Raw genomic sequence first — 21,892 nt, 5'->3', positions numbered from 1 at the left:
AGCCAGCTGGCCTCTAACCCCTGGACTCAAGCGATCTGCCCGCCTCAGCCTCTCAAAAGTGCTGGGACTACAGGTGTGAGCCACCGCACCCAGCTCAGACTCCCCCATTTGGTGGGGATTTGGGATTGGGGCCAGGGCATCGACTGGAGACCTGATATGGGGTCGGGGGAGATAAGACCCTTTATTTGAGGAATCAATAATTTTGGGGAAAGTGAAAACTGTGTTTTGGGATCTGTGGTGAGAATTTGGGACCAGGACACGTGACTCAGGGATTTCAGTGGAGAGATTAAGGTTTGGAGTAAGACTGGGGACCCCATTTTGGGATCTGGGGTGAGGTTTGAGGTGGGATCAGGACCCCTTAGGGACCTGAAGGAAAGGCTCTGGGGCTGAGGCTGGTACCTCCTATTGTGCAACTAAGGGACTGAGGATAAAGCAAGTAGGTGAATGAGAGTTTGGGGTGAGATTGGGACCCCACTTGGGGGCCTGAGTGAGGCAGAAAGGACTTGGTGCCAGGGGAGGTGGCTCATGCCTGTAATGCCAGCGCTTTGGGAGGGCAAGGCCGAAGGATCGCTTGAAACCAGAAGTTCAAGACCCCAGTCTCTACAAAAATATATACATTTTTTAATTAGCTAGGTGTGGCAGTGTGTGCCTGTGGTACCTGCTTCTCGGGAGGCTGGAGCAGGTGGATGGCTTGAACCCAGGAGCTGGAAGCTGCAGTGAGCTATGATTGGGCCACTGCACTCCAGCTTGGGTGACAGATCAAGACCCTGTGTCCAAAATAAAATGTAAAAATAAAAGAAAATAAAAAAAGATTTGGTATAAACCTCACCTCCCCCTTTTCCAGGGCCTGGATGGAGGCTGAAGGTTTGAATGAGGCTAAGCTCTCCTTTGAGGGGATCTGCTAGGCCGAAAAGGTTTGGGGTAGGGCTGGAACCCTCGAACTCCAGGACTGGGTGGGAGTGACCCTTCTCCTCCACTGTGGGGTGGGGCAGGAACAACCCAGCTCCGGACGCTGGGCGGCACACCAGCCGGCCAATCAGCGCTCAGCACAGTTTCCCAACTTCCCAGTCCAGCTGTCCGCGCTCCCCGTCCAAGGAGCCCCGCCTGGCCAGGCTCTGGAGCGCAGGGCGAGTCCAGGGCGGGGTCTCGGGCAGTTTCCCGCAGACCCTGAGAGGAGCGGGCGCCGCGAGTGACTGCACCGAGCCCGAGGAGTCGCCGCGCCCGGCAACCGCCCCGACTGGTCCCCCGCCTTGCCCGTGGGCCCCGCCGGGATGAGGAACCGCCGGGGCCTGGGCCAGCCGCGGGCGGGTCTCTGCCTGCTCCTGGCCGCGCTGCAGCTTCTGCCGGGGACGCAGGCCGGTGAGCCGGGAGGGAAGAGATGGGACCCAGGGTCCACGACTCAGAGAGGGCCTAAAAGAGCGAGGCGTGGAGGGGCGTGGAGGGGGAGGGCGTGGGCGCTGCGTGGGATCCCGGTGTGATGTGGGCGCATGAGTGTCCGACTCTGGGTGATTTGTGGGTGTGTGACAGTTCGGGGGTAGGGGTGGGGATGTGTGACTGCGTTTTCTGGCGAGCGCGTGGGAATGCATGCAATGTGCAGGTGTGTGCGTGTGTGTATGAGTGTGTAGCATGTCTGTGCATTTGGAGTGAAATTGCTTGTGTGCTCGCATGTGGAGGTTGATGGCGATAGTGTGACTGTGAGTGACAGGGCATTGCTGGGAGGGTGTGTACTGCGACAGGTGAGTATGCACTTGTGCCTTTGTCTATGTGCTGATTTTCGAGGGCTACCGTGTGCGTGGTTATGCGTGTGATTGTGTGTCTCTGCGTGCCCCTATGAGGGGTGTAGTTGTGATTTTTGGGTGCAAATAATTGCCCATGAGGATGAAGGTGAGTGGGGACGAGTATGGGGGAGCTCTTCGGGAACCCATAGTTTCTTTTGCATCTCTTTAAATGGCTTCACCCCATTCTCCCTTTCCCTCCTCTGCCCCAAATTGGCGAGTGCCCGTTTCCTCCGCTCCCTCCCTGTCGCCCCTCCCCCACCCCGCGGTCCCCAGAGCCGCGATCAGCACCATGGACAGAGCCTCGGGGAGGGCGCGGTGAGGGGCGAGGCGGGGCGGGGCGCAGGGCGGCGCGGGAGTGGAAGTTGCTCCCCCCACCTCCCACCCCAGCTGCTGGAGCCTTGGGTGTTTTTTCCGAGGAATTTCTCAGGGGGCCCCAAGGGGTCTCGGGGGCCGCCGGATGGGTGAGTCAGCGCTGACGCATGCCCAGCTGCGCGCATCTGGCTGGGCGCCCTGTCCCGCCCCGTAGGGTTCGGAGTAGGGGGCGCTCCGGGAGTCAGGGGATGGCGTGGCTCCCTGGGGCTTCCCTGATCTGAGAGACCTCAGACTAGGCCCTCCTGGAAATCTCTTTCTAAGGTGAGCTCAGTCTCCCAACACACACACACACACACACACACACACACACACACACCCCACAGCACACTTCTTACTTTGGAGTCCAGGAAGGTGCCTGTCCATATGGTTAATCCCTGATTGGACTATTCCGCATTCCCACGCTCACACATCCACATGGTCGTGCAATCTCAGGCATCCACTCTGAATATAAGTCCCCTGGGACTCGAGGAATGTGAAACACCGTGTCCAGGCAACCCTCTCCAGTCACCCGCCAAATGGTTCCAGCTTTTATGACCCTCCCACGCGCTCAGATTCTCACACATGCTGCCCCTGACATCAGAACAAACACTGTCAACATTCACAACCCATCACCCACTCTCTGACTGGGTCACACTCTCACACAGAACGGCACACCCCCACCAGAAGTCCCAGGTGTTACAGTCACAGACACACCTGCAAGCTCGCTGCAAGCGTTACATGGCCACGCGTCAAGTAACTGCACCTAATCCCTCCATTAGAAGCAAAATATTTGCACACATTGACACCTGGAGAAATGACATGCCCAGCTATTCTCTGCCTGGCTCATTCAGACTCACCCACGCTTGTACAATCTCATGCACATACACATATTTGCACATACACCGCACACCTGGGGGATTCCCAGCCATGCCCTGACTCAGCTCCTGCCTCTGTGCCTTCACATCCCAGACCCCAGCCAAGATCCCGCTGGGGGCTCTGACCAGCACAGGGGAGAGTGGCAGGAGGCAAGTTGGGCCCCTGACAGACCCCCCACCCTCTGTCCCCGTAGGCAGGACTCAATGCCGCTTGTGTGCCTTTTTGTCATAATGCCAGCTATGAAAAGAAAGGGTAGTCAGTTTCTGAAAGGTCATTCCAGAAGGGACACAAGTTTCAAGCAGGATATCTTTGAGTTGGATGCTGGGAAGGACTTTCCTACTGTAAATGAGTGGTAGTTGAGGGAAGACCCTCTTTCCTCCCAGGGTGGAGTGAGGTCGTTGATCTCAATCAACTGGCTGGGTGAGGTCGTTGATCTCAATCCTCCCCTGGGCCCCAGCCTGAGATGGGGCAGCTGGGATGATTGTTCCGTGGGGAAGTGACTCTTGTGGTCAGCAGAGCCTGGGAGCCCAGATCTCAGCCCCAGGGGACTGCAACCCAGATTTCTCTTAATGACAGCCCAGCCACAAAACAGGCAATTAGAGATGGGGGCTGGGGTGATGGGTTGGGGAAGGCGAGTGGAAAGAGAGATTGAAAAAAGAGAGAGAGAGAATGAGAGAACGAGAGAGAGAGAGAGAGAGAGAGAGAGAGACTTGGACACAGATAGAGGCCTGGAAAGACCCAGCACAGAAAGTGGGACAGAGAGAGGGCGGGCAGGGATGGGGAGAGAAGGAGATTGGAGGCAAGAGGAAACAGAGGCTGACACAGGCCTCTGAGGAGTCTGGAAAATGAGGGCTCTGACCTAGGAAGAGTGGGAATCGGGGTCCTTCATCCAAGCCCCTGCCTCCCCAACGTCTTACCCACCCCCCCCCCCCGCCCCAGCTCCCCGTGGTGAGATCAGCAGAGCCGCCCCCAGGGGTGAGGTCATGGCAGATTCAGGAGAACCTAGCTCCTGCCAAGAGGCTGGGGCAGGGGGTCAGTGGGACAGTTTGCTGAGGGTGGGGGGAGGGGGAAATCAGACAGGGGGCTCGGGGCCCAAGGGAAGCCCCCACCCGCCCCTGCCCAAGCCATGTGGTTCCACTTAGCACTGGCTGGGCTGCTTTTCGGGGTGGGGCTGGTAGCATGGCCTAGATTAGGAACTGTTGGGCCAGACAAGTGCTTTCCTCAGCTGGGATGAAAGAGGGACAGGGTCAGACAGGGGAGGTCTGGAGGTTATTGGAGACAGCTGATCAGAAGAAGAAGGTCAGAGAGATGAAATGAGGAGGTCATGGGTCAGGTGGAGGAGATCAGGATAGGCAGTGGGAGAAGGTCGGGGGTAGTCAGAGGGTGGAGGTCAGAGGGGAAAGTCAGAGGGAGGAGATCAGAAGGGAAAGTCAGAGGGAGGAGGTCAGAGGGGAAAGTCAGAGGAGAGATCAGAGGGGAGGCTCAGAGGGAAGAAGTTGGAGGAGAGGGTCAAAGGGAGAAGATTAGAGGGGAAAGTCAGAGGGAAGAGGTCAAAGGGGACAGTCACAGGAAGGAGGTCAGAGGGGAATGTCAGAGGATAGAAGATCAGAGGGGACGTTCAGAGGGAGGAGGTCAGAGGGGAAAGTCCGAGGGTGGAGGTCAGAGAGGAGGGTCAGAGGGAGGAGGTCGGAGGGGATGGTCAGAGGGAGGAGGTTACAAGGGAAAGTCAGAGGGAAGAGGTCAAAGGGGAAAGTCAGAGAGAGGAGGTCAGAGGGGAAATTCAGAAGGTGGAGGTTGGGGTCAGGCAGAAAAAGGAGATCAGAGGGAATCGACTGGGGTCAGGCAGAAGAAAATCAGAGGGTCAGAGGGGGTAACTGGAAAAAGAAGTTAGTGGGCATGGTCAGAGGCAGAGTGGTCAGAGGGAAGAGCTCCAAAATGGCTGCAGTCAAAAGGAAGAGGTTGTGGGTGACAGTGGTCAAAGGAGGAGGTTAGAGAGAGGGAGGAGGTGGGGGAAGAAAACACACTAGAAGCCCCTCCTCTCCACATGGGTTTCCTCTGGCAAGGGGGCTCCAGGCCTGGGATGTAGCCCTAGGGAGCCTGTGCGGGGGAGTGGGGAGAGGGGGACAGTTCCACTCTGGGGCTCAGGCCAGGAAGCTTTGATTCATCCCAGAACTAGGTCAACTTTTTTTCTCACCAAAAACCAAGGGGAAATAAAAACAGAGTCAACAGGCTGCTGAGGCCGGAACATCTGTGGGGTGATGAGGAGGCGGGGGGTGCTGGGGGCCCAGGCCTGCTCCTTCTTCCTGAGCCACAAACACATGGTGTGAGGGAGGGAGAGGCTGAGCCCCACCCCCCAAAAAAAAACCCTGAGCGTCTATCCTGGGGTCCTGGGCTTGTTCTAGCTGTTCCCCACCTCTGCCCCCCACGGCTTCTCTCTGCTGCAGATCCTGTGGATGTCCTGAAGGCCCTGGGTGTGCGGGCAAGACAGGCTGGGGTCCCCGAGGGGCCTGGCTTCTGTCCCCAGAGGACTCCAGAGGGTGACCGGGCATTCAGAGTGGGCCAGGCCAGCACACTCGGCATCCCCACGCGGGAACTCTTTCCAGGTGAGTTGGAGTAGGAGGCCTGGGTACTTCCCTGGAGAGAGGCACTGCTGGGCCATCTGAGCTGCCCTGTTCCCTCTGCCCACCCAGATGGCCACTTTCCTGAGAATTTCTCCTTGCTGATCACCTTGCGGGGCCAGCCAGCCAATCAGTCTGTCCTGCTGTCCATTTATGATGAAAGGGGTGCCCGGCAGTTGGGCCTGGCACTGGGGCCAGCGCTGGGTCTTCTAGGTGATCCCTTCCGCCCCCTCCCCCAGCAGGTCAACCTCACAGATGGCAGGTGAGCATGGGGAGAGTGGGCAGGGGTCCGTGGATGAGGGGTGGGGTGAGAAGCACCCACACGGAGGTCATCCCCTTGCAGGTGGCACCGTGTGGCGGTCAGCATAGATGGTGAGACGGTGACCCTGGTAGCTGACTGTGAAGCTCAGCCCCCTGTCTTGGGCCATGGCCCCCGCTTCATCAGCATAGCTGGACTCACTGTGCTGGGGACCCAGGACCTTGGGGAGAAGACTTTCGAGGTAGGAGTTCAGTGATGGGGAAACTGAGGCAGAGGGTTGGATGTTTTGTCTGCAGCCTGAATCTGGAGAGGATATTAAAGAAGGAAGATGTCAAGCTTCAATCTATCCCCAGGAAGCTGAGGGAAGCAAGTGTATGCTTTCACGCACCGTTGCAGCTTTCAATTGTGAAATTGCAGAGCCACAAGACCATAATTTTTTTTTTTTTTTTTGAGACAGAGCCTTGCTCTGTCACCCAGGCTGGAGTGCAGTGGCTCGATCTCAGCTCACTGCAACCTCCACCTCACGGGTTCAAGCGATTCTGAGGCTCCCAAGTAGCTGAGATGACAGGTGTGCACCACCACGCTCAGTTAATCTTTGAATTTTTAGTAGAGACAAGGTTTTGCCATGTTTTTGGCCAGGCTGGCCCTGAACTCCTGGCCTTAAGTGATCCGGTTGTGCCAGTGCACGCTTGTGTGTGCCATTGCAGTGCATGACTGTGAGATTGCAGAGTCACAAGACCATAAATTGTGACAGCACCTACTTGGCTTGTTGTGGAAAGATCTGGTGGTGGTGTGTGTCTGAGACTGTGACCTGAGATGGTGCTGGTTGCTGTGATAGTGTGTGATTGTATAGGGGCAGTTATAACTTTGGGACCCAGCAAGCAGCTGTGTTGTGTGGCAGTGTGATGTGTGTTCTGGGTGTGGAGACCTTTGTTAATTGTGTGTGACCGTGATGTGTGTCACCTCTGGGAGGCCAGGACCTGATCTACCTCATGTTCATCCTTATCCCTAGTACCGGATCTTTCCACAGCAAGCCAAATAGGCATCATCACAATTTATGGTGTTGGTTGGGCACGGTGGCTCATACCTGTAATCCCAGCACTTTGGGAGGCCAAGACGGGTGGATCACTTGAGGCCAGGAGTTCGAGACCAGCCTGGCCAGCATGCCAAAACCTTGTCTCTACTAAAAATTCAAAAATTAGCTGGGTGTGGTGGCGCACGCCTGTAATCTCAGCTACTTGGGAGGCTGAGAATCATTTGAACCCATGAAGGAACTGATGCACCCCTAGTGGGGCAGATGTGTGGGATGGGATGTGTCTTGTGGTTGGGATCGGGTGTGCCCCTGATAGGATCTTTCCTTCTCTTAGTTACAGGGTGTAGAGGAATCACTAGGGCTGTCATGGGGTCACCTCCTCCTTATACTTAGCGTGCTCTGGGTGGGAGAGCATCACACCCTGGTACCAGGAGGTGGGCAGGACTTCTGGGGGATGGGGGGTCAGAGTAAGCCTGTGGCTGTACGGCTGCCTTCCATGACTCCTACACCCCCAACCCCCAGGGAGACATTCAGGAGCTGCTGATAAGCCCAGATCCTCAGGCTGCCTTCCAGGCTTGTGAGCTGTACCTCCCCGACTGCGACAACCTGGTACCAGCAGCCACAGGGGTGAGTGAGGGGCTCCATGACTCCTAATCTCAGGACACAGGCTGGGTCCTTCCTGGCTCCAGATCCCTGGAAAGAGTGAATTCTCATCCCCCAGACATGGGGTTAAGTGACCCATGACCTCAAACACATCCCAGGCATGAATGACTTTGATCTCAAGTCATGTTCCTGAGCCACCCTTGACCCCAGGTTACATGAATAATGTCAACTCCAGGTCACAGGGCTGAGTGAGGACCCATGGACCATGAGCCAGCCTCACCCCAGGTGACCTGAAGGATGGGGTCTCTGCTGGTGGGATGCTCTGGACCTGACTGGGACCCTCCTCCCAGGCTCCCCAGGGTGAACCAGAGACCCCTCCTCCTCGGCGGAAGGGGAAGGGAAAAGGGAGGAAGAAAGGGCGAGGTCGCAAGGGGAAGGGCAGGAAAAAGAAGAACAAGGAAATTTCGACCTGGAGTCCACCTCCTGACTCCCCAGAGAACCAGGTAAGAGCCCTGAGACCACCTGACTTCCGGTCTTGACCATCTGACTTCTGGTCTTGGTGCTTGACTTCTAGTCTCCCATCCTTACTAATCTCTGGTCCCTCATCCATGATCTTTTTCTCTGGTCTCTGATCCATGAGCTCTGACTTCTCTCAGCTGACTGATGACTGTCAGGGTGACTGATGACAGGGTGGGGGTGGGTCCCATCTTAGGAGCTCTCTCAATCTCCAGTCCTGGGGCACTAGAGGGAGGGGACAGATCCAGATAAGTTCTTGATTTTAAGGGGATTCTTGATGAGGGTTACTGTTTAAGGGGGATCATTGGCTGGGTTGAATGATGTGTTCATTAGTTACTGTGTCATTGTTTGGGGTTCCCTTCTTGGGGTCATTGGGGATGGTTATTCGTTGGGAGAGTCATTAATTGGGGGCATTATTTGGCTTCCCTGATAGGGATTGCTGGATAGGGGGCAATTGTTGAAGGAGATACTAATTGAGGTCAGTGTTTGGGATGCACCTAGCTGGGGATCACTGTGGAAGGTCATTGATAGAAACCATTATTGGTGTTACCGATGTCCCCAGTTTAGGGTCAATGACTGGGAGGTTGTTGGTGAGTGGTCACTGACTGGAAGTCATAGTGGGGTCACTCATCAGGGCCACAAGTTGGAAGAGTGATTTTCAGGGGGTCGTGGATGGGGTAACTGATTTGGGAGTCCCTAAGGGGATTATTAGTTAGGAAGTCATTAATAGGTGGAATTACTGTTTGGGGGTCATTGATTAGGACACCTTTGTTGGGCTCATTTATGGGTATTCATTGTTGGAGCATCACTGGTTAGAGGAATAATTGATTAAGGGTCACTGATGGGGGTTATTAGTTGGAGAGTCACTAGTTAGTGCTAATAGTCAAGAGAGTGTCACTTGTTGAGGTCACTGGTTGGGAAAATCACTGAATGGAGCAGTAACGGGTTGAGGCCAGTGATGGCAGTGGGAGGGGTTGTTTGTGGGTCACTGGTTCTAGAATCATTGGGGTCTGTTGATGTAGGTCATTCTTGGTGGGTCACTGGGTTGGGGGGTCCTTGGTGGGGGTCATTGCTTGGGATCTTTGGCTGGTGGGGGAGTCAATGGTTGCACTACATCTCAGTTCCAGATCTTCTTGGCCGAGAATACAGACACCAGGAGTAGTGGGCCCCTCTTCAACCCCTTCCTCAGCCTTGTCCCCTCACCTGGGGCCCCACCACCCTCTTCCACACCCCTCCAACCCCCGCCTTGACCCAGTTCCTCTGCAGCTGTGCAGGCTAGAAGGAGCCGCCACTCCCTCTCTGACTGTGGCCTGGCTGACTGGCTGCTGAACTCTGCCTTGAGAGAGGACATGTGGGCTAGGCTTCCGGGAGCCTGGCCCTGAATGTTGGACCTTGACCTTGACCTCTGGGTGCCAGGGCCAGCCTGGCTCAGTGCCTCCTCCATCCATGATAGCTCCCTCTGCTGGAAGCCCTGGTCCAACCAGCACACTTTTGTCTCCACTGGCCTCCGGTGCTCTTTGAGGAGCCTCCTCTGTCCCTGCCCCAAACCGGGAGCTCCTGGGGACAGTGGGAGGGTGCCTCCCTTTTGTCTTGATTGCCCTGACCTGAGACCCAAAGCTCCCTCCATCCCTGCTCCAGACCTCCACTGACATCCCCAAGACAGAGACTCCAGCTCCAAATCTGCCTCCGACCCCTACGCCTTTGGTCGTCCTCTCCACTGTGACTACTGGACCCAATGCCACAATCCTAGAGGTTGGATGGGGCTGGAAGAGGGAAGACCCCAGGGGTTTGGGGGGTGGTAGACAATAAGGAGATCAGGGAAAACTTTGGTCTGTCCTAATGTTCTCAGGGGAGCTTGGACCCTGACAGTGGAACCGAGCTGGGGACCCTGGAGACCAAGGCAACCAGGGAGGATGAAGAAGGAGGTGATTCCACCATGGGCCCTGACTTCCGGGCAGCAGAATATCCATCTCGGACTCAGTTCCAGATCTTTCCTGTGAGTCTAGGTGGCTGGGGTTAGGTGCAAGAGAGTGGGATTCCTATTTAAAATTTTTTTTTAAAATTTATTTAGGTGGGGTGCAGTGGCTCCAGCCTGTAATTCCAGCACTTTGGGAGACCAAGACAGGCAGATCATTTGAGGTCAAGAGATTGAGACTAGCCTGACCAACATGGTGAAACGGCACGTCTGCTAGAAATACAAAAAATTAGCAGGGAGTGGTGGTGCGCGCCTGTAATCCCAGCCACTGGGAAGGCTGAGGCAGGAGAATTGCTTGAACCCGGGAGGCAGAGGCTGCAATGAGCTGAGATCGTGCCACTGCACTCCAGCCAGGGAAACAAAGTGAGACTCCATCTTGAAAAAAAAAAATTGTTTTTTAATTATTTTATTATTTCATTTTTTTTAACTTTTGTTTTAAGTTCAGGGGTACAAGTGCAGGCTTGTTACATAGGTAAACATGTACCATGGGGGGTTTGTTGTACAGATTATTTATTTCATTACTCAGGTATTAAGCCTAGTATCCATTAGTTATTTTTCCTGATCCTCTCCCTCCTCCCACCCTCCACCCTCCGATAGGTCCCAGTGTCTGCTGTTCCCCTCTATTTGTCCATGTTTTCTCATTTAGCTCCCACTTATAAGTGAGAACATGTGGTATATGGTCTTCTGTCCCTGTGTTATTTTATTTACTCACTTTTCTCACATCTTGAGGGCTTAGAAGGGATTCCTACCAGGAGCCACGAAAGGCCAGTCTCTCTTTTGACTTCGGCACCTGCTTGTGTCAGGCACTGTGCTAATAGTTGACTCTGTGTCTAGAGAGAGGCGCTTTTACTCCAAGTACCAGGAGATGCCACTTGAGCACTTGTGAAGGAACATGATCTGACTTGGAGCTTTAAATGCTCCCTCTGGGCCGGGGGCAGTGGCTCACGCCTGTAATCCCAATGCTTTGGGAGGCGGAGGCGGGAAGATCGCTTGAGGCCAGGAGTTTGAGGCCAGCCTGGGCGACAGTGAGGCCCCATCTCTTAAAAAAATAAATAAATAAATAAATAAATAAAAAAGAAGAAAAGAAAAGAAAAAGAAAAAAAAGAGCTCTCTGGCGGCTGAATGGCACATGGACAGTAGGGGGAGCCAGAGGGGCTGCAGGGAAGCCCGTGATCCGCAGTGGGGATGTGACCTGGAGGGAGATGGGAGGGAGGGACAGAGAGAAGTGGACCAATTTGGAACATGCTCCATTTTGATCTTAGTGAAAAAATGGATACACATTCGACGTAACCGAACCCAAGCTCAGTGGCTTGATATTTGAAAGGAAAACAAGAGAGACGAGAACTGGTGGAAGGAAAAGCAGGTTTATTCCAAGAGACAGCAAACCAAGAAGATGATGGACTCTTGTTCTGAAGCACCATCTTAAGTCAGTACAAATTTTAGGCTGTTTTTATGTCAAGGGCAGGGAGAAGAGAAGAGGGTAGAGATCAAGAGGTAACTGAGGCAGGATACGGTGACTCACACCTATAATCTCAGCAATTTGGTAGGTTGAGGCGGGAAGATCACTTGGGCCCAAGAGTTTGGGACCAGCCTGGGTGACATAGCGAGACCCCATCTTTACAAAATAAAGAAAAAATTAACCGAACCCAGTGGTGGCGCGTGCCTCTGGTCCCAGCTGAAGCGAGAGGATAGCTTGAGCCCAGGAGGTGGAGGCTGCAGGGAGCCATGATCACACCACTGCACTCCAGCCTGGGTGGCAGAGCAAGACCTTGTCTCTAGAGAAAAGAAAAGAGGTTTGGGCTGGGCGCGGTGGCTCACGCCTGTAATCCCAGCACTTTGGGAGGCCGAGGCGGGAGGATCAAGAGGTCAGGAGATTGAGACCATCCTGGCTAACATTGGTGAAAGCCCATCTGTACTTAAAAATACAAAAAATTAGCTGGGCGTGGTGGCAGGCGCCTGTAGTCCCAGCTACTCGGGAGGCTGAGGAAGGAGAATGGCATGAACCCAGGAGGCAGAGCTTGCAGTGAGCTGAGACCGCGCCACTGCACTCCAGTCTGGGTGCGAGAGGGAGACTGTCTCAAAAAAAAAAAAAAATCATAAAGAAAAGAGGCCAGGTGCAGTGGCTCCCAGTTTGAGTTCAGCCTGGGCAACATAGCAAGACCCTGTCTCTACAAAAAATAAAATTAGCTGGGCATGGTGGTGTGTGCACCTGTGGTCCCAGCTACTTAGGAGGCTGAGGAAGGAGGATCACCTGAGTCTGAGGAGATCGAGGTTGCAGTGAGCCATGATTGTACCGCTGCATTCTAGCCTGGGCAATAGAGTGATCCTGTCTCAAAAAAAAAAAAAAAACCAAAGCAAAGAAAGCAAGCAAGAGAAGGAAGGAAGGAGGGAGGGAGGGAGGGAAGGAAGGAAGGAAGGAAGGAAGGAAGGAAGGAAGGAAGGAAGGAAGGAAGGAAGGAAAGAAGGAAGGAAGGAAGGAAGGAAAGAAGGAAGGAAGGAAGGGAGGGAGAGAAAAAAGGAAAAGCCTGCCTGGGCAATAGAGTGACTCTGAATAAAAAGAAAGAAGAAAGAAAGGAAGGAAGGAAGGAAGGAAGGAAGGAAGGAAGGAAGGAGAGAGAGAAGGAAGGAAGGAGCCAAGCATGGTGGTTCATGCTTGTAATCCCAGCACTTTGGGAGGATGAGGCAGGTGGATCACCTGAGGTCAGAAGTTCGAGACCAGCCTAACCAACATGGTGAAACCCCATCTCTACTAAAAATATAACAATTAGCCAGGCATGTTGGCGGGCACCTGTAGTCCCAGCTACTCAGGAGGCTGAGGCAGGAGAATCGCTAGAACCCAGGAGGTAGAGGGTGCAAAAAAGACAAAGGAAGGAGACCAGGAGGAGGAGGAGGAGGAGGAGGACGAAGAAGAAGAAGAAGGAGGAGGAGGAGAAGAAGAAGAAAAAGAAGAAGGAGGGAAAGAGGGAAAGGGAAAGAAGGAAAGAAGGAAAGACAGAAAGGGAGAAAGGAAAAGCCTAGGTGTTCCACAGCAGAGGCGCATAGGCACATAGTTGTAACTAACTTGCCCTTGTTACCTTGTTACCTGGAGTGCTTGTTGTGTGCCAAGCATTGTTTTAATTCATTCATCTTTGCATGAGATATATACACAGTCGTCATTCATCCACTGACTTTACAGGTGGACCAATTACCTGTAAGTGACCATAGGGGTTGACTAAGTTTCCCAACATCACTCAGTTAGTAAGAGGCAGATGCAGGATCAGTATCGGGCAGCAGGCTCTGGAGTTCACGCTCTTCACCTTGACATGGCACTGCCCAGTGGATGCGGGGGCCTGAGCTTCTCAGTGCATGTTGGTTACAGTAGGGGAGAAGGGGCTCTGAGGGTAGACCCTGTGTGTGTGTGCATGCACGCGTGCATGATCAGATAGCTGAGGGGTTTATGTCCAAGTTCACATCTCTTTTCTCTCCATCTCCCCTGACCCCACCCCAGGGTGCTGGAGAGAAAGGAGCAAAAGGAGAGCCCGCAGTGATTGAAAAGGTGAGGGGTCTGGATTGCGAGGGGGTTGAGGGGCTTCATGATGACAGGGGTCATCGACACTCATTTCTCCCTTCAGGGGCAGCAGTTTGAGGGACCTCCAGGAGCCCCAGGATCCCGAGTAAGTCATGGCTGTGTTTCCTTCTTCCAGTCTTTCCCTTCCAACTGAGGGGTGTTTAAGCCCCTGGAGTGAGGAGTTGGGGTGTAATGATGCCTGGCCAAGTGGAGGGTAGTGGACATTTGAGGCTTAAAGGATGAGTCAAAATAGGGAGGATGAGCAACATAGAGACTGGGCAATATAGCAAGACCCCATCTCTTTAAAAATAGCCACATATTGGCCGGGCGCAGTGCCTCATGCCTGTAATCCTAGCACTTTGGGAGGCCGAGGCAGGCAGACCACGAGGTCAGGAGATCGAGACCATCCTGGCTAACACAGTGAAACCCTGTCTCTACTAAAAATACAAAAAAATAGCTGGGTGTGGTGGCGGGCCCCTGTAGTCCCAGCTACTCGGGAGGCTGAGGCAGGAGAATGGCGTGAACCTGGAAGGCGGAGCTTGCAGTGAGCCGAGATCGCGCCACTGCACTCCAGCCTGGGTAACAGAGCGAGACTCTGTCTCAAAAAAAAAAAAAAAAAAAGCCTCATATTAAAAAAAAAACATGTCGTACCCACTTGTAGTCCCAACTACTTGGGAGGCCGAGGTAGGAGGATTGCTTGAGCCCAGGAGTTGGAGGCTGCAGTGAGCTATGATCATGCCACTGCACTCCAGCATGGGTGACAGAGTGAGACCATCTCTAAAAAAAGAATATGGGTCAGAGAGTAGCGTTGGGGGTGAGTGTGGGTCAGCATTGCATTGGGGGAGTTGGAGTGACTCTGTACTGGGGTAGGGAGGTCAGCCTGAGGTTAGAGTCAGTGAGTGGTAGGTTGAAAGTCATCCTAGCTCAAACTTTGCACTTCCTGTGACTCCTGTTTCTCTGTCCCCAACAGGGGGTGGTTGGCCCCTCAGGCCCTCCTGGCCCCCCAGGATTCCCTGGCGACCCTGGTCCACAGGTAACAGACTCCCACTGGAGTGTATACTTCCCAGAGGAGTGAGGTTTGGGGCTGGGAGCATGATGGTCTGAACACAGATATGAGGGTGTGGCACTCGGGAGCACCATCTCAGGGCTGGCACTGACCTCTTCTGTTCTCTGTCTCCCATCTGTGAACTATTTCTCTGGTTCCCCTTGTGTTTCTGGGGCCTACTCTTTGCTTTTCTTCTTTTGCCTGTCTCTATTTCTGCGTGTCTTTCATCTCTCTCTTTCTCCTGTTGTGACTCTGTCTCTGTCTCTCTTCTGTCTCTCTCTGTTGGTCTCTGTCTCTCTCCCTCCCACCATCTCTCTATCTTTGCCTCTCTCTCTATTTCTCCATCTCTGTCTCTTTACCTGGCTTTTTGTCTGTCTGTCTCTCTTTGTTTCTGTCTCTGTATGTCTCTCCATCTGCCTCCATCCTTCTCTGTCTCTCTCTCCCCTTCTCTTTGTCTCTGTCTCCATCTCTGTCTTTTCCTTTCCCCGTCTCTCTATTTCTCTCTCTCTCTTTCCTTGCCGTGATCCCTCTTTGATTCTGTCTCTGTCTCTCTCCATCTCTCCCTCTCTCTCTCTTTCTGACTCATCCTTCTGTGCCTCCCCTGTCTTCGCTCTCTTTCTCCCTCTCTACCTGTCTCCACTTCTCTTCCCCCATCCCTCTCTCAGGGCCCTGCTGGCCTCCCAGGAATCCCCGGCATTGATGGGATACGAGGCCCACCGGGCACTGTGATCATGATGCCGGTAAGGAGATGGAGTGGCCCAGGCTTGGGGAGTGGAGTCCTGGTCCAGGAGGGGGATCCCTGGGGGCTTCCCTCACCGCTAAATTCCTCCCAGTTCCAGTTTGCAGGCAGCTCCTTTAAAGGACCCCCAGTCTCATTCCAGCAGGCCCAGGCTCAGGCAGTTCTGCAGCAGACTCAGGTGAGTGGGAGGTGTGGACATAGTAGGAGGAACCCCAGAGAGTGATACAGTCTGGGCGTAAGGAGGGGCTGGGCAGGAGAGGGAGAATATTTTTCTCCTGTAGACGCCTCTGGGGGAATGTTGGGGTCTTGTGGGAGGCCCCAGGCTCTGACCCCTCTGTCTTTCCAGCTCTCTATGAAAGGCCCCCCTGGTCCAGTGGGGCTCACTGGGCGCCCAGGCCCTGTGGTGAGTAAGGGGACTACTGCATGGAGGGAGCGGTGCATGCCATTAGTGGAGAAGAATCATCTTCTAACCACACTTCTCCATCTCTCCTCCCCCAAGGGTCTCCCCGGGTATCCAGGTCTGAAAGGAGAGGCAGGAGCAGAAGGGCCACAGGTGAGACTTGTGGAGATAGGGCAGGATCGGATGGGATGAGCCTTCCCCCAGGACCACAGGACACAGTGCTGGATGGGGAAAATGCCAAAGGGGCTGAGGATACCCTTGCAATTCATGACTTTCCTAGAGAATGGCGGCTCATGTCTGGAATCCCAGCACTTTGGGAGGCCGAGGTGGGAGGATTGCTTGAGGCCAGGAGTTCAAGACCAGTCTGGGCAACATAGGGAGACCCTGTCTGTACAATAAATAAATATGTCCTTCCAAGCTGGGTACAGTGGCACACACTTGTAGTCTCAGCTACTTGGGAGACTGAGGAGGGAGTATTGCTTGAGCCCAGGTGTCCAGCCTGGGCAATATAGCAAGACCCCATCTCTAATTTTTTTTAGTACAATAGAATAAGTCCCTCTTTCTTCTTATTTTCCTTTCCTTCCTCCTTTTCTCTTTCTTCTAGGGTCCCCGAGGCCTGCAGGGACCTCATGGACCCCCTGGCCGAGTGGGCAAGATGGTGAGTGACAGCGAGGTCCCCAGACCACCCCTTATCCATCCCTCGACACCCAACATGAGCCTTGGCTTTGTGACCTTGGAGTCTGCTGGTGTCGTTAGTGGGACAAGAGTGCTGAAGGCAGGGAATGGCAGCTCCACTGAGCGTGTGGTAAAGGAATCCGGCCAGGCCATAGAGTCAGGAAGGACTTGCCTGCAGGAGTGACACTTGCCCTGAGATCTGAAATAGCACCAGATGAACAGAAGGGGAAGTGGAAGACACAGCATGGCGAAAAAGAGGCCTGTCACATGGACGGAAATGACAAATAAGTCAATTTCAGATAGAGTCATGTACCACATAATGGTGCTTATAAGATGATTGGCTGCACGCAGTGGCTCACGCCTGTAATACCAGCACTTTGAGAGGCCGAGGCAGGTGGATCATTTGAGGTTAGGAGTTTGAGATCAGACTGGTCAACATGGGGAAACCCCGTCTCTACTAAAAATACAAAAATTAGCCGGGCATGGCAGCGTGCGCCTGCAATCCCAGCTACTCGGAAGGCTGAGGCATGAGAATGGCTTGAATCCAGGAAGCGGAGGTTGCAGTGAACCATTGCACTCTAGCTTGGGTGACAGAGTGAGACTGTGTCTCAAATAATAATAAGAAGAATAAGAATAAATAAGTAAGTTGCTGGTCCCATGAGATTATAATACTGTATTTTTACTGTACCATTTCTATGTTTGGGTATGTTTAAACATACAAATACTTACTATAGCCGGGTGCGGTGGCTCATGCCTGTAATCCCAGCACTTTGGGAGGCCAAGGCGGGCACGTCATGAGGTCAGGAGATTGAGACCATCCTGGCTAACATGGTGAAACCCCGTCTCTACTAAAAATACAAAAAATTAGCCGGGCGTGGTGGTGGATGCCTGTAGTCCCAGCTGCTCAGGAGGCTGAGGCAGGAGAATGGCATGAACCCCAGAGGCGGAGGTTCCAGTGAGCCGAGATCGTGCCACCGCACTCCAGCCTGGGCAACAGAGCAAGACTCTGTCTCAAAAAAAAAAAAAAAAAAAAAAAAAAAAAATCAGCCATGGCATAGCGGCTCATATCTGTAATCCCAGCACTTTAGGAGGCTGAGGTGAAAGGATGGCTTGAGTCCCGGAGTTTGAGACCAGCCTGGGCAACATGGCGAAACCCGCTGTCTACACAAAATACAAATAAAAAATTAGCCAGGCGTTGTGGTGTGCACCTGTAGTCCCAGCTATTTGGGAGGCTGAGGTGGGAGGATTGCTTAAGCCAGGAGTTCAAAGCTGCATTGAGTCATGATCATGCCACTGCACTCCAGCCTGGGAAAGAGAGCAAGACCTCAGCTCTAGAATACATAAATACATTTTTTAAAATAATATCTTGGCCTGGGTGTGGTGGCTCATGCCTAGAATTCCAGCAGTTTTGGAGGCTGAGGCGGGTGGATCGCTTGAGTTCAGGAGTTCGAGACCAGCCTGAGCAACAGGATGAAACCCCCACCATCTCCACCAAAAATACAAAAAATTAGCCAGACATGGTGGCATGCACCTGTGGTCCCAGCTACTCATGAGGCTGAGGTTGCAGTGAGCTGAGAACGTGCCACTGCACTCCAACCTGAGTGACAGAGTGAGACCCCGTCTAAAAAAAAAAATCTTGATGATGTTGATGATGATGATGATTCCTATTTGGGGGAGGGTTCATCATTGACTCTTGGGCTCACTTTCTCCATAGGGCCGCCCTGGAGCAGATGGGGCTCGGGGCCTCCCAGGGGACACCGGACCTAAGGTAGGTAATGGGGCTGAGGTAAGACTTGGTGGGGGCTGTCAGGCTTATGGGGTCAAGGTTCACTGGTGTCTCTGGACAGGGTGATCGTGGCTTCGATGGCCTCCCAGGGCTGCCTGGTGAGAAGGGCCAAAGGGTGAGTGTGTGAGGTCCCTCCCCCAGATCTAAGCCCTCCTCCCAGTATTCAACTCCCCGCTCTCCTCCCTCAGTATCAGAGTCATGATCCCCGTGTCACTCCTCACACCCCATCTGCCTTCCCAGGGGGCTGGTCTCTCCACCCACGCCCTTCCACTCTGAACTCCCCTCTGTTCCTTCTCCAGGGTGATTTTGGCCATGTAGGGCAACCCGGTCCCCCAGGAGAGGACGGTGAGAGGGTAAGTTTGGAAGAGAGTTAGGGCCTGGTTTGGAGAGTAAGTTTGAAAGCCTGAATGAGAATCAGAGAGGAAGATCTGGAGGTCTCAGTGGGCGGCCTGAGAGCTGGGGACACATTGTGGGGTGAGGAGGTGAGACTTGCAGGTCTAGGATTGGAGTCAGGTGCTTGAATGGAATCCTATGGACTTAGTCTGCAGGTTTCCAGGGATCTTGGTTTAATTCCAAGACCCCCTGGAAGGGGCTGCCCAGATGAGAGGAGGTGGCTCTCCCAGGGTTGTATCTTCCTGTTCCCAAGTAATGATACTTTCCCACAGGGATCAGAGGGACCTTCAGGGCCCACTGGCCAGGCTGGGGAGCCGGTGAGTATCAGGGATCCCTGGGCCCCTTGCTTGGTGCAGGGGAGGGAGTCAGGACTCCCAGGGCCCCAGGACTTATAGGCTCCCAGGAACTCACAAGATCAGACAGAGGGTGACGTGGAGATAATTCACCTGCTCCCTTGCAGGGTCCACGAGGACTGATTGGCCCCAGAGGCTCCCCTGGCCCCACGGGTCGCCCGGTGAGTGTCACTGGCTCTCTGCATCCCTGTCTGTCTTTTTGTTTGTTTGTTTTGAGATTAGGGTCTCACTCTGTTGCCCAGCCTGGAGAGCAGTGGTGAGATCTCAGCTCACTGCAACCTCCACCTCCTGGGTTTAAGCGATTCTCATGCTTCAGCCTCCTGAGTAGCTGGGATGAGAGGCACCCAAAATCACACCTGGCTAATTTTTGTATTTTTAGTAGAGATGGGGTTTCACCATGTTGGTCAGGCTGGTCTCGAACTCCTGGCCTCAAGCAATCCTCTCAAAGTGCTGGGATTACAGGTCTGAGCCACTGTTCCCAGCCCCTATATGTCTTTTTTTTCTCACTTTTCTGCCCTCTGCATGTCCATATCTGTAGTGGCTTCTATGCCCACTCAACTTTCTCTTTCTTTTCTTTCTTTCTTTCTTTCTTTCTTTCTTTCTTTCTTTCTTTCTTTCTTTCTTTCTTTCTTTCTTTCTTTCTTTCCTTTTTTTTTTTTTTTTGACAGAGTTTTGTTCTTGTTGCCCAGGCTGGAGTGTAATGGCGTGATCTCTGCTCACTGCAACCTCCACCTCACAAGTTCAAGCTATTCTTCTGCCTCAGCCTCCTGAGTAGCTGGGATCACATGCCTGGCTAATTTTTGTGTTTTTAGTAAAGACGGGGTTTCACCATGTTGGCCAGGCTGGTCTTAAACTCCCAACCTCAGGTGATCGGCCCGCCTCAGCCTCCCAAAGTGCTGGGATTACAAACATGAGCCGCAGTGCCTGGGCCCGCCCACCTTTCCACCTGCATCTCTCGGTGTCTCAGACTCAGGCTCCCCGCTTGTTGCTCTGTCTTGGGCTCACATCCTCTTTTCCCCTAGGGTGTGACTGGAATTGACGGTGCTCCTGGTGCCAAAGGCAATGTGGTACGTGCCCTGTGCCCTCTGACCCCGATGGTCCACATCCCTATTCCCTTCCATGACTGACCCCCCCCAAGTCAATTTCACTAACGCCTCAGCACCATGACCCCTCTCAGCTTCACTGAAACCCCACTTTCTCCTCAGGGTCCTCCAGGAGAACCAGGCCCTCCAGGACAGCAGGGAAACCATGGGTCCCAGGTTTGGACTACCTTTCCCAATAACGGGGCATGGGAGTGGTCAGTTGAGACCTTAGACCACGCCCAGGCTTCCCAACCTCCACACTCACCGCTTCTTTCTTATGCCTTCCCTCATCTTCTTTTTCTGTCCCCAGGGACTCCCCGGTCCCCAGGGACTCATCGGCACTCCTGGGGAGAAGGTGAGTGACAGCTCCACCTACCGCAACATCCTCAAGTCTCCTTCCTTCAACTCTGTTGCCAGGAAAATCTTCCCACCAGGACCCCTCTGTTAGCTCTGGATAGTGATAAACTGCAGCATTCCCTAAGCCAGCCCAGAGTTACAAAGTGTCCTTGTTGGGGAAGGGTTGGTTGCAAGAAACAGAAACCCACCAAGGCTAGTGCACATAAGGGATATTGTCAGGATACAGAGAGCCCACAGAAGTCCGCCACAGAAGATATTACCAAGATGTGCAGGCCCTGTGGGCTCATCTTTGTTCCCTGGCACATCTGCTTCCGCCTTCCCTGGCAGACACACTTCTTTCTGCACATATCTTTTTTTGGGGGGCGGGGACAGGGTCTCACTCTGTCACACAGGCTGGAGTGCAGTGGCTCAATAATGCCTCACTTCAGCCTTGACTTCCCTGGGCGCAGGTGATTTTCCCACCTCAGTCACCCGAGTAGCTGGGACTATCAGCGCATGCCACCATGCCTGGCTAATTTTTCTTCTCTCTCTTTTTTTTTCTTTTTTGTAGAGATGGGGTCTCCCTGTGTTGCCCAGGCTGGTCTTGAACTCTTGGGCTCAAGCAATTCATCTGCCTTGGCACCCCAAAATGCTGGGATTACAGGCGAAAGCCATGATGCCCAACTGGGCATTTTTAAAGAGAGGGGTGTGCCTATGAATCCTCTATTTCAACATGTCTTTTGCGCTGTTTGAATTCAATTTTATTTATTATCTTTGTGGGTACAGAGTAGGTATATGCGTATGGAGTACATGAGATGTTTTGATACAGGGATGCGCATAAAGAATCATGTAATGGAGAATGGGGTATCTGTCCCCTCAAGTATTTATTCTTTGTGTTACAAACAATAGTTATACTACTTTAGTTTTTTTCTTTTTCTTTCTTTTCTTTCTTTTATTTTTGAGACGGAGTGCAGTGGCGCAATATCGGTTCACTGTAAGCTCCGCCCCCTGGGTTTCACGCCATTCTCCTGCCTCAGACTGCCGAGTAGCTGGCACTACAGGCGCCCGCCACTATACCCGGCTAATTTTTTGCATATTTAATAGAGATGGGATTTCACTGTGTTAGCCAGGATGGTCTCGATCTCCTGACCTCGTGATCCACCCGCCTCAGCCTCCCAAAGTGCTGGGATTACAGGGATGAGCCACCACGCCCGGCAGTGTTTCTTTTTTTTTTTTTTGATGGAATTTCACTCTTGTTGTCCAGGCTGGAGTGCAATGGCATGATCTCAGATCACTGCAACCTCTGCCTCCCATGTTCAAGTGATTCACCTACCTCAACCTACCAAGTAGCTGGGATTACAGGTGCCCACCACTATGCCCAGATCGTTTTTGTATTTTTAGTAGAAACGGGGTTTCACCATATTGGTCAGGCTGGTCTCGAACTCTGACCTCAGGTAATCCACCCTCCTTGGCCTCCTAAAGTGCTGGAATTATAGGCGTGAGCCACCGCACCTGGCGTCTTCTAGG

The 21,892-nt window shown here is 53.3% G+C and overlaps 1 protein-coding gene across 1 annotated transcript in view; it reads left to right on the top strand.

The window, feature by feature from the left end:
• The first annotated feature begins 1,091 nt into the window (after nt 1-1,091).
• The window catches only part of COL5A3 (collagen type V alpha 3 chain), a 52,089-nt gene continuing 31,288 nt past the window's right edge, over nt 1,092-21,892 (top strand). The window contains exons 1-24 of the mRNA XM_010373792.2: nt 1,092-1,359; nt 5,450-5,608; nt 5,696-5,885; nt 5,967-6,123; nt 7,438-7,542; nt 7,869-8,021; nt 9,673-9,786; nt 9,884-10,030; nt 13,497-13,544; nt 13,621-13,662; nt 14,527-14,589; nt 15,267-15,341; nt 15,435-15,518; nt 15,687-15,743; nt 15,840-15,893; nt 16,345-16,398; nt 18,130-18,183; nt 18,263-18,316; nt 18,501-18,554; nt 18,867-18,911; nt 19,055-19,108; nt 19,970-20,014; nt 20,153-20,206; nt 20,340-20,384. Of these exons, the coding sequence (XP_010372094.2) occupies nt 1,272-1,359; nt 5,450-5,608; nt 5,696-5,885; nt 5,967-6,123; nt 7,438-7,542; nt 7,869-8,021; nt 9,673-9,786; nt 9,884-10,030; nt 13,497-13,544; nt 13,621-13,662; nt 14,527-14,589; nt 15,267-15,341; nt 15,435-15,518; nt 15,687-15,743; nt 15,840-15,893; nt 16,345-16,398; nt 18,130-18,183; nt 18,263-18,316; nt 18,501-18,554; nt 18,867-18,911; nt 19,055-19,108; nt 19,970-20,014; nt 20,153-20,206; nt 20,340-20,384 (1,995 nt within the window). The 5' untranslated portion in view covers nt 1,092-1,271. The remainder of the gene's footprint in view (nt 1,360-5,449; nt 5,609-5,695; nt 5,886-5,966; nt 6,124-7,437; nt 7,543-7,868; nt 8,022-9,672; nt 9,787-9,883; nt 10,031-13,496; nt 13,545-13,620; nt 13,663-14,526; nt 14,590-15,266; nt 15,342-15,434; nt 15,519-15,686; nt 15,744-15,839; nt 15,894-16,344; nt 16,399-18,129; nt 18,184-18,262; nt 18,317-18,500; nt 18,555-18,866; nt 18,912-19,054; nt 19,109-19,969; nt 20,015-20,152; nt 20,207-20,339; nt 20,385-21,892) is intronic.

Source organism: Rhinopithecus roxellana, chromosome 8, assembly GCF_007565055.1.
Source record: "Rhinopithecus roxellana isolate Shanxi Qingling chromosome 8, ASM756505v1, whole genome shotgun sequence".
Taxonomy (NCBI): domain Eukaryota; kingdom Metazoa; phylum Chordata; class Mammalia; order Primates; family Cercopithecidae; genus Rhinopithecus; species Rhinopithecus roxellana.
The sequence above is the reverse complement of the archived record's forward strand: the minus strand, read 5'-3'. Positions and strand labels throughout refer to the sequence as shown.